At 43.3% G+C, this 13,967-nt stretch overlaps 3 protein-coding genes across 3 annotated transcripts in view; 2 read left to right on the forward strand and 1 right to left on the reverse strand.

Moving 5' to 3' along the window:
- LOC134018871 (protein bicaudal D homolog 2-like) overlaps window positions 1-5,135 on the reverse strand; it is a 42,359-nt gene extending 37,224 nt beyond the window's left edge. The window contains exon 1 of the mRNA XM_062459189.1: window positions 4,603-5,135. Within this exon, the coding sequence (XP_062315173.1) occupies window positions 4,603-4,842 (240 nt within the window). The 5' untranslated portion in view covers window positions 4,843-5,135. The remainder of the gene's footprint in view (window positions 1-4,602) is intronic.
- A 321-nt stretch (window positions 5,136-5,456) lies between these two features.
- Window positions 5,457-8,029, forward strand: adtrp1 (androgen dependent TFPI regulating protein 1). The gene is made up of 6 exons (XM_062459190.1): window positions 5,457-5,664; window positions 5,900-6,049; window positions 6,169-6,270; window positions 6,825-6,940; window positions 7,053-7,234; window positions 7,462-8,029. The coding sequence occupies exons 1-6, from the start codon at window positions 5,500-5,502 to the stop codon at window positions 7,485-7,487; spliced, it is 741 nt and encodes a 246-aa protein (XP_062315174.1). The 5' UTR covers window positions 5,457-5,499; the 3' UTR covers window positions 7,488-8,029.
- A 1,471-nt stretch (window positions 8,030-9,500) lies between these two features.
- Window positions 9,501-13,953, forward strand: ptpdc1b (protein tyrosine phosphatase domain containing 1b). Its single transcript, XM_062459191.1, has 10 exons — window positions 9,501-9,872; window positions 10,150-10,246; window positions 10,610-10,775; window positions 10,857-10,937; window positions 11,033-11,151; window positions 11,351-11,488; window positions 11,598-12,616; window positions 12,799-12,981; window positions 13,154-13,264; window positions 13,398-13,953. Exons 2-10 carry the CDS (start codon window positions 10,237-10,239, stop codon window positions 13,530-13,532), a joined length of 1,962 nt encoding a protein of 653 aa, XP_062315175.1. The 5' UTR covers window positions 9,501-9,872; window positions 10,150-10,236; the 3' UTR covers window positions 13,533-13,953.
- Window positions 13,954-13,967: the final 14 nt, after the last annotated feature.

Here is a 13,967-nt window from a genome sequence, read left to right on the forward strand (position 1 = left end):
CAATTTACAGAAGCACCTTTTAAAAACTGTAGGCTGACGTCTACTGATTGCACTCAGTGACTCCAAACAATCTAAAATATCTCCCAGTACAAGGGAACAGGGTGAGACATTCTCCTCCTATTTTGAACCGGCATCCCATGAGGATCATAGGTATTTGACACCATGCACAAAGTGGAGGGCTTAAAGTCACACCAGATATCTTTGTTGAAGAACATTGTCATTTGTTCTAGAGTGATCTGCTATTTAAAAAGGGGACAAAAGTGACCAATCCTTTCACATGTATCCACAATGGGACGCCTCTCTCAATCTCTTCTTTTGTCATATTATGTGTTCTGTGAGCGTTTAACCCTCCCTTCCTCTGTGACACCCAAGACCTGTTAACCCCACTGCTCTCGGTAGCACAAAGGCCAGCTAGCCGAGCACAGAGCGCTTAGGTTTTACTGAGCTTAACACTGGTTATGGTCCCGATTGTCCGGGAGAATTCCACAGTGCCATACACAGCTGCTGCTGCAACAACCACAAGAGAGGGGGAGTGAGAGACAGAGAGACAAAGAGGGACGGGGCATGACTGAATGCCTTTACTGTGTTTTCTGACACAACCCACAATACCACAAGGACCCAAAGAACACCAGGTCTTTGTCATAGCAACAGTGTGTGTTTGTGTATATGTTACCTAAAGGAAGATTCAGCATTGCACAGGGAGCTAGTGAGAAGTGGACAGTGAGAGGGTTAAGACATACTCAATTGGCCCGTTATCTTTGTCGGGAGAGATGGGACAACTCGTTGTGACATGCCCACTATTCTGGAAATTGGCCTGAAACTCAAAATAAAAAAAAACGTTTTTCTTACCTACAGTGGTGTCTCCTATCTTATGTGGCCCACTGGTGACATATGCTGTATCCAGCAGAGCCATCCAGTCTGGCTGCATGAACAGTTGGAGGTGTGGGGCATGATGTCACCGGTGAGTGGCTTAACTTAAGTATATCAACCACAGAAGCCTGTGTAGCCTGCTTCCCAGTAACTTCCGATTACGCTGACAGTTGATGGATATAGTGACAGAGCAAAGTCCACTACGGAACCATACCAGGGAGAGAAGTAGCATGCTCTTTTCGTAATGGCTCTTTCGTTATATGAAAGCTAACATCATTACAGGTATCCTATGATACAACAAGAAGAAAATGAAAAAACAGCTGACCAGTACTCAATGCTCATAGCATGTCTTGTAGCTGGCAAGTAAGGCACACTCTGCTGTACAAGCGGCCTTGGATGTGGCCTGTAACACAACAGGCCAACAGATGGACAGTCTAATCCAGCGTAACGGCAAGTCCAGACTATCATATCCTCACTCTAAGGGGTACCAAGGAGAGGTGAATACTTCCCCTGTCATGTGTGGACAGTGAGTGGGGTGAGAAGGGGTCTGAGGGTGGCTAGAGGGTGCAACATGCCACAGCTATAAATGATAGGAGTCAATGCCCAGGCAAACATGTAGGTCAAGACCTTGTCCTCTATGGAGAGCTATGGATTGCTGAGATACTGTGACAGACCCAGGGAATGACAATATACTAGTGGTAGGCATGTAAAGCCTGATTAGTATGTCAGAATGAGAATCTAAAGGTTGACTAGCACTTAGCAGAGCAGCATTTGATACATGGTGCCAACATAACACGCAACACATCACTGGAAAGAGAGAAGGAAGCTAAACAGAAGAAAATCTGGGCTGTGGACAGACATGAGGACAATGTAACAACTACAATATACCTACATGTCAATATACCTACATGTCAATATACCTACATGTCAATATACCTACATGTCAATATACCTACATGTCAATATACCTACTACAGACTAGTGGGATCTAATTACTTCTTCATAACCATAAACCATGATGCAGTGCATTTCAGCCCAGCTAGGCCTACTGCTTAGCCTTAATGGGCTAGCAGCCTTTGCAGTCACACTCACACTCATACAGCAGCACCTGCTGAGCAGGCAGCACACCAGCTTTTAAATTAACGCAAAGAGCTGTGCCGTTACTAGGCAACACAAGAGAGCTGAATTCCTCCATCTTCCTGATTCCCAAGTCTTGCGAGGGCTAGTGTGTGTGTCTCTGTGGCCTCTCCTTCCCCTCAGGTCAGACCTCAACACATTAAAACAGCAGCAGGAGTTTGCTCACTGCCAGCGAGGATTTCTGACCTGATTTTACTTGCTGGATTGAGACAAAAGAGTAACATCTGGCGTTTTAAAACTCAGCCAATATGCACACTAACTACTTGGGTACTTCCCTCATTGCTGTGTTTGTGTATTGTGTATAGGAGTCTGGATAGGATCCAGTGTTGAGACTGCTCAGTAAATCCGCCTGCTCTATTGTTCCAGTCTGTTTAAGTCCTCCAAGAGGACAGCCAAAGACAAAGGACAACCTATCACGGTCACCAGGGTAAATAGTAGCCAGGTACAACCATGACTCCCATTGCCAAGGACAAAGAACATTACACATTTACCCAAACTCAATACTCTCTCTCTCGCTCTGTCCAACATCCACAAAAAACTCTCCCAAATTGTTTGTATTGGGCAGCTGAACCATCTGCTGTCTCCAAAGAAAAGTAAGTGTGTTAATAAAATGTATAAGTGACATCTCAAGTCACAGGCTACAGCCGTTGTCTTTAGGCACAACTAACCTCCATCACTACCCTCCAGAATCCAATTGAAGCTGACAGGCTACACAGATGGGCAGTTGCTGCCAATACTCAAATGGAAAATTGTAGAATAGAATTTATTGATCCCCAGGGGGGAAATGCACTAAAAGAGGTATTCTATGCAGCACCTGGCTACACAGACTAAACATTAATCAGACTTGTACCAAGGTTGACTGCACAAATCATTGTAGTTGAAGGTGAGGTAGACTAGGCGAGCTATTACAACATCTATGGCATTGTGTCAGCAACATCAAGGACAATCCCCATCATGGCCATCAGATCCTGGCATGTAATAGGCCCCTCATTTGTGCCTTTATAGGGGAGAAAGCCCACCAGCCCCTACATGATCCTGTATAAGACTAAGCGAAAGATGAAACCTTTAGGCTATTAACAATAAGTACGTCTGGATGAACAACAGACAATCAAGATCAATGCCACTTCATTCACCTTTCCAAGGCTATTCCAGGGCCACAAGAATGGATAGGTTCCAGTTAAATACATTACCCCCTGTTCCTGAGATTACATTTAAGAGAATGCACACCATAGATAAATAGAACATATAAATAGGTGAACATAGTTCACTGAGTAAGGTATGTGTGACCAGTTTACCAGTTTAATCTGAGAAGTCAGGTGTGAAGGAGGTCTCAACTAGGCCTATTCTTCTTCAAACACAATTTGTGTCAACAAATTGAGTGTACAATTCTATCTTTCTTTGCAGGTATTGGACTGTTTTTGTCCATTTCTAGTCTGTTTCTTCTATTCAGAGTTTGGTCCCTGTTGAGATAGGCCTCGGACTCCTTGCCAAAGGAATGCATGAGAAAACAGAGCAACCAACTGCTAAGAATCCCCTGAGACACAACATAGAGAGAACGAGGAGGGGCGGGGGTCTATGAAGTCATTTTCTCCAGTTGTGTGAGCAGTCCTATTTCCCCTTTATCTTTCTACCCTTACCCTTGTGGGAGGAGCTGAAAAGTACCAGAATCTCTGAGATGGGTTCCACATAGGAGGAAGTGACTCGCATTACCAACAATGTTATTCGCCACAGAGAAAAGAGGACATCCCCCTTTTCTCCCTTTAGGCCCTGAGATGTGCGAGTTACTCAGCAGCTGCAGTGCTTGCTTGGCTGTGATTCCCTAACCCGCTCTCTGTGTGTCTCTCTCTATTTCTCTCTTCTCTTTTCTCTCTCTCTCTCTTCTCTCTCTCTCTCTGGTAATCAGAATCACAAGGCAGAACGTCTGCCATAGAGGCGAGACCTCTGACTCAAGGGAAGAGAGGAAGGAAAATCAGATGGGATACAGACACATCCTTTATGCTTCTCTTTGCCCCAGCAAACTGTCAGCATTCCCCCAATTCCTGAACTGTCTAACCCATTTGTAGGTCACTCATCCTGTTTCATTTTAAGGCGGGAGAATTCAAAATTCAAAAACCCATCCACACCTCTTTTTAACAGACTTGTTTTTCCTATTTAGGTTTGTTCATTTAGAAACGCCTTTTACCACTTGTCAAACATGAACATGTATATTTGGTCAGATTGTGTATTTATAGGCTACTGGCAGACATAATACAGGCAGAACATGATCATGCATGACCCAAAATATTTACAAAATCACATGCAAATTGAATAATATATAATTATCAAAAGTTTATAACTAGACCGATTGGACAGATCTTTTGACTATCCTAATATGTGTTCCCAAAAGGGCAACATCAGCTCCTTTTCTAAACAATTCACTGTAATTGAGTATTGCTATTTGCCTATGCCTACTTGTCCCCCACTGGATAGGAAAACATAAAACAGTAAGTGAAATATTTTGTTTACATTTGGAGGTTCAGTATATAATTTAAACTGCTATTTGATTCAGTTATTTCTGCAATTTGAATAAGATAGGAATGAAGGAATGTATCCTACCTCTTTGAGCTGGTCAAGCTCCTGCCGCACGGTCTCGTGCTCGATCTCCAGGTCGTCATACTGCTGCTTGAGCTGCTGCTTTTCCTCCAGCACCGCCAGCCCGTACTCCGCCGCCTGGATCTTCTCATGGGTGGTCTCACTCAGCTCCCGGGAAAGACGCTCGATCTCGCCTCGCAGCCACTCCGGCCCTGCCTCAATAACCACCATCGCTTCAGAATAACTGTGTTCCTCCACAGACATTTTTACCGGCGGTTAACGATGGTTCAATCTCGGCCGACGGTGATGCAAGATGACTTCTAGGATCCAACCTTGAAGGAACGCTTAATGATTATATTCTTCGGTATTTAAACTGCATGGTTACTCTTTTGTTTCTCGTTGCCGCTTTAGATGTTACGCTTTTTATCATACATGTATCTATGGTTCTTTGATTTCCTCCGGTAGGAAAGGCAGCTATCTCTTAAATCTGCTCCATGATTGCGTTCCAGTTTTCCTTCGCCTCTCGCCGGCTGCTTGTTAGAGCGATTGGAGGACCACTCGGTGGCTGTCAGATCGGTCAGCTGGGAAAGTTCGAAGATAATCACAATGCTTGATGGGAAATGTAGTAATAAAGTACCCACAACTGGATCAAGAGGTCTACTGCTAAAACTCGTATCCCATCATGCACTGTGCGTTTGCCTATGTGGAGCACGGAAGTTATTTTGCTCTGATTTTCATACAGACAGAAATTGTTGATAGCCGAGTTTCTGCTGCCATCTATCGCTTAAACTAGTAGAGCGTAGAGCAGTGGTGTGATGGTACTCCAAATTTCCGCCAGAGGTCGTCTATTCTCCCTTTAGTTTGTCCTCGTCCAAACCTTCACCTATTCTGTCAGTTCACAGTCCGCTACGTTACGTCAAAATGGCTCCAACGATGTCATGGAGAATGTATCTGCTCATTCATACAGTAATATTGTCTTGGTATGTATTTACCCTATCTGCGAATTGTTCATTAAAGATCACAGGGAGACACCCCGGTGCAAAATCATACGGTGGACGGTGGAAATATCTGACATTTCTTAATCTGGTAAGATCTACAATATAACCCCCGTTAGCAGATAGCATCCGTTAGCTAGCTTTAGGGTAGCAGGCAGCTCACTGTAAACAACTTGCTATAAATGTTGTCGCGATGTAATTGTATGAATGCAAAACTTGCTAGTCATTGAATACAGCGTAAATATGCACGAAGTGTTGTCCCAGGGCTCATTGCAACACGTCTATAATGTCTTGTTAAAGGTGTTTCACGTTTTGCCACGACACAGGTGATGCAGACGATATTCTTCGGGTTATGTGTCTTGATTGACCTGTTCCACCTGATACTGCCAGCGAGAAGTTTGAATGGAGGTCTTGCAGTCCTCTTAGTAAAATTACGGGACATCATATACACTGTTTTAGCTTTTCCTATTGGGACAGTAAGTTTTCTTCTCTGTTTGAACAATTACTCTTCATCCCTATTCACTGTTGATATTAACCCTATTATGAGTCAACCTCAGTAGCTAGTTTGACCCTAACCGTTTTTTTCTTTCAACAGTTTGTGTTTGTATCTTTCTGGTCACTCTATACATATGATAGAGACCTGGTATACCCCAAATACCTGGATGACATCATTCCTGTCTGGCTTAACCATGCCATGGTAAGTATTGACCAGTGTGTGAACTTTAGACTTGAACATCCTAATGGCTTCAGTAAAAGAAAAGACTGCATTCATGCTTATTTTTTTAACAACACATGTATGCTTCTAAAAAAGTCACAATACAGTAATTCAAAGAAAGTTGAATCGTTCCAGTCAAGTCCTTGTGTGTGTGTTATACACAATCTTTAATTTGTTTATGTGCTGTAATATTATTAGTTTGAAAAACGGTCCAGAATTGGTTTAAAATGCCCACATAAAACTGGTTTCGATTAGCTTTCCCACAGTTGCCTAAGTTCTTTCCTTTATCACAGACCAACAGTAAATTATCTAAATATATTCATCACTTCTATCACACTCCATTCACAAATATTGTAAAATATTTCTAGTGAGTTCGCAATGTACAAGCTTGCTAATAATAGTTATATATTATTCCAGTGATATCATTTGCTCATAGAAATATTGTAATATTTTTCTAGTGATTAAGTGATATATCATTTGCTTATTTCTTACATTCTCCTATGTTCTCTGTCTTGTCTTGGTTGTTGTGGTTATAGCACACTGTTATCGTGCCCTTGGTATTGGTACAGATGTATATCCAACATCACAAATACCCCAGCCGGTTCAAAGGAATACTAGGCCTGGCTCTCTTTGCTGCTCTGTATCTGGCATGGTGAGATTGTTTAAACCCACATTAGAACACCCTGACAGTATAACCACAGCTGGCCCCGTGCATGTATTTCTTTTTGAATGACCTGTCTTTCCCTGTGCTCTTCCTTCCTCAGGGTGCTGTGGGTGCACCACACGGCAGGGATCTGGGTGTACCCCATTATGGCTCAGCTCAGCCCAGTGGGCCTGGTCCTGTTCCTGGGGGCTGCATGCCTCTCCATGGCCCCCCTCTACCTACTGGGGGAGTATTGCAACCGCAAGATATGGGGCATCATTGGAGGGACTGCTCTTAAACATGGTAAAACACAAAATGTTTGCATCTCTGATATTCCCTGTATTGGGTTCTCTAATGTTTTCCCCCTTTACCTTGGATCAGTGGGTCACTGTCAATACAACCTCCCTGTGTTTGATTTGAGGGAGATTATGCTAAATGCGAAGTTTAACACCGGAGTTTTAATATGTTTGTTATTTCACCCTTTGATTAACTGGACTGTACCCTCTCTCCCTCCTATCTCACATCGGAAGGTACTCAGAAGAAAAAGAGGAAGTGAGGGATCTTTGGCGTGTGAGCTGAGCGACCCTGCGGGGACCAGAGAGGCCTATATGTGTCACGTGGACAGATGGGGTGAGGATAGGATAGGACGGGGTCCAGCATTGATCACCCCCTCCAGGATGCACTTGTGGGGAATCTCAGGTCTCAGCCAGCAGGCACTGGTGCTTCGATGGCCAGACAATATATAGAACTGTACTTTGTGGGATACAATATTCTGTGTAATCAACTTTTATTGTTTTTGGTTGTTTTCTTATCAGTTATATTGCCTCACCTTCAGTGGAGCAAATTTTCACTGAAAGAAACACTTATTGCGATTCAATTTTCTCAATCTTTATGCTGTTTAGTACTGTCATTTTTGTTAAAGGGACTGTTCCTTATGTTTTCTTTGCTTTTCTACCTATATTTAATTCATAATAACCCAAACTTTAAAATCACTTAGATGTCACTATTAATTAATATACATATTTTATCATGTCACTTGTAAGGAGAAATTACATTGATAATGTGAAATGAATTATATTTAATGAAACTGTAATTGTATGTCCATGTCTCCTTTTATTGACTGTGTTACCATAGGAGGGCATGGGGGGGAGGCATTTGGCCAACAGTGCTCTGCAGGCAATGCTGTCAAGGGGATTATAATGTCAAAGAAGGATTCATCAGCTGCTTGTTAGCCTTCGATCCAATTTAGTCATTGCCCAAATAGAGCGGGTTACTGTGGCTGACAGCTAACATCTATCTTAAACAAACTAGAATTAATGTACTTTTACAATATTGTGGCTGTGAACAAACAGAAATATTTAAATAATCTACATTGGACCTTAACACAGTTTAGAGTATGGTCAGGTATTATGGTAATATTGTGATTCCACTGAAAGGTATGGTACCTCCTAGTTCTTATCCCTGGCCTCTTTTTGGCAGGGCTGATGTCCCACTCTGATCTCACTCTCTCCAGGTAATTTTGTCACACAGATCTCTGTTGGACCGGAAAGCATTGGGGAATCTAGACTGTAAGACACCTGAAGATGTACACTTGCAATTAAAAAAATTGCCTTATCTTCAAATGATGGTCTTGACTAGACTAGAGAAGTAGAGAAGTATGTCAGGCTTGATCAGGTATCAGACAACCACAATTTAAGTAAACTTGTAATACTAAATGTAAATTAACAAAAGAGCAATAATCATTTATCTGAATGTGTTTATTGTTAATGATCAACATAGAATCTTTGAGGAATAGATAACACACTGGAAACAACTCAGCATTTCTACATATTTAATATACATACTGGAAACAATCAGCTCCATTACTCCATGCTACTCATTAAAGAAGAGCTTTAATGTCCTACTGTATTCCTAAAGTAACAACTGCAAACAACGCAGCTATGATTCTAGGACTCATATCACAACATCAAGGCTGTTTTAATCAGGCCTTGTGTATTAAGAAGAAAGTCAACCAGTCACCTTCCACAGTTGGGGGTAGTTTTGGGACGAGTCAAGATTGTTGAACATTCTGAATGTACTTACAAACATTATGGACATAGCCATAATCAGTTGTCACATGCTCTAGGTCAGACCAGTCAGGTCCAAACTGGAAAATGTAGCTATATCCCTGTTAGGACCTACCCCTTTCTTCCTGAGGATAGATAGTACTTGAGCGTCTCTGGATACTTTGTACCTTTATTGATTGCTGTCAGCCTTTTCATTGACCCATACAATGTAACATTCATAGCCATTATTCCAAGGGTCTTTGTTGATGAAATGTATTCTATCCTGTGATTGGAACAGTGGAGCATTACTATCTATTACTACATTTTATCTTCATGTGATCCAGAGCCAGTATTGAAGATGAGAAATATTCTGTCAGAAGTTCAATTCAATGTTTTTCCTGCTAATGTTGGGGCCCTCCCCCCGTGAGTATTTACGTGGTAATAAGATTAGTACTTTAATCTGGGAGGAGTCAGAAATAACCCTCCTACTTCACCCCCTGAGCTACAGTGTCCATGTAGAACACACCTGGAGGCTTGCAAACATAGCTCCGTGCATCAGACCAAGCTACTTACACCTCTAAGGGATCCCTCTAGACCCCCTCCATGGAGATGAGGAAACTGCACTTTCATGTCTGAGGAAAAAGGCCACAAACCATTGAGAGCTGAAAGTCCAAGGAGTGTAAATGATGCAGTGGATGATGTGGCTGCCCCAACCCATCCACCAGAGATAATCTGAAGTCAATTAAATCAAGTGAGGCCATAGTCGGGGCTTGTCTGCTAAGCCTGACAGAGAAGAAGAAGACGGCAGACCGGATTGGTGATGGCTTGTGGAGTCTTTTTTTTTGGGGGGGTCTGAAGATGCTGATCTCACTAGTTCTGCAAGTTTGCCATCACAGGTAAATACATTTCACATTGAAACTACTGGATTCCTTACCTGTAAATATACCTCACAGATCGATACGGATTCCGTATCACATTTTGGGATGAGTAAGGCAGTCACTGCCTACAGCAGAACTGAACAGTAAAATGGATTATGAGGAGTGGATTATGGTTTCTGCAAGTGTTACAATAATCTTTGACTGAGTTGACATGTTAAATATAGAGAAATAATGGTTGTCTTACACAATGCCAACAGGCATTCTCCAGTTTAACATTTACTTTGTCTGTTTTAAGACCCTGTCATGACAGTGGATGTAAGCCTGAGTGAGCCATCATACTACACTCCACCAGCAGACAGGAAGTGGAGGCGTCTGCCCCTTCATGGATTTTTGTAAGAATTAGAACATGAGCTGAGTAAATGAGAACATTTACTCAACGAGTAAAATGATTACGTCTGGTGTTAAATGAACACAACTTTAAGTAATGATATATTAAATTGCAGACACTTGTAATTTAGGACAGAGGGTAAGGTTTCTATTTATACTGTAACTCGGTTAAGTCTGGTGAGAAGTGCCAGATTAAGCTTAAATATCTGTTAGTGGCACCAACTCTGTTAAACACCTGAGTTAAGCTGCATGGTGCAACGTAATAGGCTCACATAATAGTACATTTGGGGAGAAACAAATGACATTGTAAGTGACTTATCCACATATTGGATTTAATTATCTGTCCTCCCTAACCACCTGGTTTGTAGTCAGGAGACCCCGGGCCAAGTACACTGTGGTGGGGGAGACGATACGTTATGTCATCCCTGGGCACATGCAGTGCACCTACTGGTGCGGGGGCCAGGCCTGCAAGTATGATGACCCTTCTTACTGGAGTGAGGACAAGCAGGCCATCAAAGGAATCTATTCCTCATGGTAAGACTACGACTACTCAATGCTTTTCAGTTCTAACAGACTGTTTTTCTATTATATTTAAATGTATTTCTTTAATTTAAGGGTCACTGATAACATAATTGCCATGGCCAGACCCTCCACCGAAACCATTGAAAAGTATGAGATCATCAACCAGTTTAGAAGGTATAGTAATATTCCAACAGAGGACATCATGAGGGTACTATATCTATGGGGTACTGTATCTGTAGAATGAGATCTGTATGTGTACATGTGTCCAGGTGTGGAGTCAAAACAGTAATAAACCTGCAGAAGCCTGGTGAGCACGCCAGCTGTGGAAACCCTCTGGAGCCTGACAGTGGCTTCAGCTATCGGCCTGAAACCTTCATGGAGAAAGGCAGTACGAGTAACACCTTTCATCCACTAGAGGGCATACTGAGAGGGAACATTAATGTTGAGTTGAATTGCAGGTTACAAGACAGGGTAACAGAGAACAACATCTGCAGAAGCTTGTTTTGTTTCATCTGTGGAGACAGAATGCTTATACGTTGCAGAATGCCACGTACTGCATAGATTCCTGAACCACTCTTGCTTTTCAGTATATTTCTACAACTTTGGCTGGCATGACTATGGAGTGACATCACTGACGACAATCCTGGACATGGTGAAGGTCATGGCCTTCGCAGTGCAGGAGGGCAAGATGGCCGTCCACTGTCACGCTGGTCTGGGGAGAACAGGTAGAGGACAACTTGGATGAGTATTCAGTCTCTTTATAAACACTTGATAACGAATCTGAAAACAGTCATGAATACATAAGCGATAGTGTCACTTTTCATTGTCCCCTAGGTGTGTTGATAGCATGTTTCCTGGTCTACGCTACCAGAATGTCAGCTGACCAGGCCATCATCTATGTGCGTGCCAAGCGTCCCAACTCTATTCAGACCCGGGGCCAGCTCCGGTGTGTGAGGGAGTTTGCCAAGTTCCTGGTCCCGCTCATGAGTGTGTTCTCCTGTGCTAAGCCCTGGGCTGACCCGGTCAGCTTGTCCCAGTACCTGACCCGTCAGAGACACATGCTGCATGGCTATGAGCACCGCGAGCTCAGATACCTGCCCAAGATCATTGAGCTGGTTTGCAGGCTGCTGCTGGACATCGCCGAGAACCGGCAGGTCATAGAAGAAGACATCCTGGAGGTCCCTGACATCACCGCTGAGATGGAGAGGAACATTCATGACCTGGAAGATGACTTTAAGTTTGGGGGGGATGTTCCCCGTCTACCAGGCGCTCCCACCCTGCCTAGACATGCCAATGAGCCACCAATCTTTTATCACCGCAAGACTCTGAGCTACAGTGACACAGACCTGTGGCGCTTGGGCTCTGAGCTCAACCTGTTGGCCAACCCTCAGACCTCTCTCTCCCATAACGACTTGCCTGAGGCATGCAGCGCTTCTGAAGGAAACCTGACCGGAGCTAAGACCAGGACTCGTGTCCAGTCCACCACCAGCTGTACCTCTTCTGGGTCTCTCTGGGAACAGAAGAATATCATGACTCAAGAAGATTATTCACTCCTAATGAGGATTAAGCAGAAAGCTGTACAACAAAGTGAGTCCGTGGGTGACCCACTAAAGACATCCTATATTGGAAACTTTTTAACCAGGTGGAAAACCGAGCAGAGAAAGGAGTTGACAAACAAGGTTGAGCAGCCTCAGGGCAAAAGTGAGGAAGAGGAGAAGTCAGAGGTGCCCTTCATTACCATCCAGACAGAGCTGTCTCTAGAGGCTAGGAGGCTGCTGGTGGCCCAGGCCCTGGCTGTGGACCTAGAGAAGGAGGGAGAGGCCAAGCACAAATACAGGGTCTCTGTCTGGAAGGTAATACAATTGTTGTCACAAAAGCATCCATACATGTATTCGTCATCATGTCGCACATATCTGACATCCATTTACAAAATTGAGGAAAGGAAATGTAACAAGCAACAAGGAGACAGGAAGTCTCCTCTAAGTTCTACTTGATTTTATACAAAGTATTGGTGTGTTGGGGTGTGTGTGCGCAGGGGGAGTTGAACCTACAAGGGGCATGGGAGAGGCTGTACATGGAGCGAGACCCCTTTGTTCTCACAGGGCTCATGTGGGCGTGGCTAGAACAGCTCAGCGAGCCAGTCATCTCCGCCACAGCTGTCCAGAGTCTGGACACAAACAACTCAAACCCTCAGACTGTCCTGGACACCCTGGACCAGGTCAGCACCCTCTGTGGCCCAAAACTGCCTCTTGGGCTATCGAGCCCAGCTTGAACCTTTGTTAGTTTATTCATGTAATCTTGTGTTTGTAAGTGTCTTAGAAGAAGGATAATGTCATTAAGTCTGACAACAATTGTAATAATTATCTTTGGGCTGTTTGAAATCCCTCCAGGGCCCCAAACTGTCCCTGCTGTGCATCCTAGACTGTATGGCTCAAATCCTCCTCATCCCTGAGGAGGTGGAGGCTGCTTTTCTGGACCGCACCATCAAGGCTTTCACACAGGTGAAGGAAACAAGCACACGCACTGTAAAATAAAAGTATTTATTGTGAAATAGTTATATAGAAATGGTAGAATAGTATACATTATGTAAATAATCTGTTATTGATTCTGAATCTGCTGTTTGTCCCTCTGCAGTTGGAGAAGAGCTCAGAGGAGGGTAAGGAGGTGTATAAGACCATGACAGAGATCCTCAGACTCGTCCTCCAAGACAAGAGGCTGACTGCCATGGAGGAGGAAGCCATGTTGGAAATGTCTGTCTTCTCTGATTAAGAGCCCGCATAAACGGCTCACCATGTTCCAGAAAGAACACTGCCATCTACGTTGTGCCTTCCTGTAAAGTTACTTTTTTTTTTAACCAAAGGCTTATGCTATGTTGTCATGGTCAGCAGTGTGAAGAACAGTGGATCCACAGATGACTCTATATGTTTATTTGTTTGACCTCAGTGTTGTAATAAGGTAACATCCCAAGACTTGCATAACGTTTGGATGGTCTAGCATGCATGTGCAGCATTATACAAGCCTTATTCTCTTTGGTATTAATTTGTACTGTACTAAAATACCTCAGCTACAAACAAACCAGTTGTTATTAAGTATTGTCTAATGAATATGAATATATTTAAACCAAATAAATATTTCATCATAGTAACCGTTTTCAGTACATAGGCTTACAAACCCAAATATTGCGAAGGCCTCCCAATTACAGTT

This window comes from Osmerus eperlanus, chromosome 4, assembly GCF_963692335.1.
Source record: "Osmerus eperlanus chromosome 4, fOsmEpe2.1, whole genome shotgun sequence".
Taxonomy (NCBI): Eukaryota; Metazoa; Chordata; class Actinopteri; order Osmeriformes; family Osmeridae; genus Osmerus; species Osmerus eperlanus.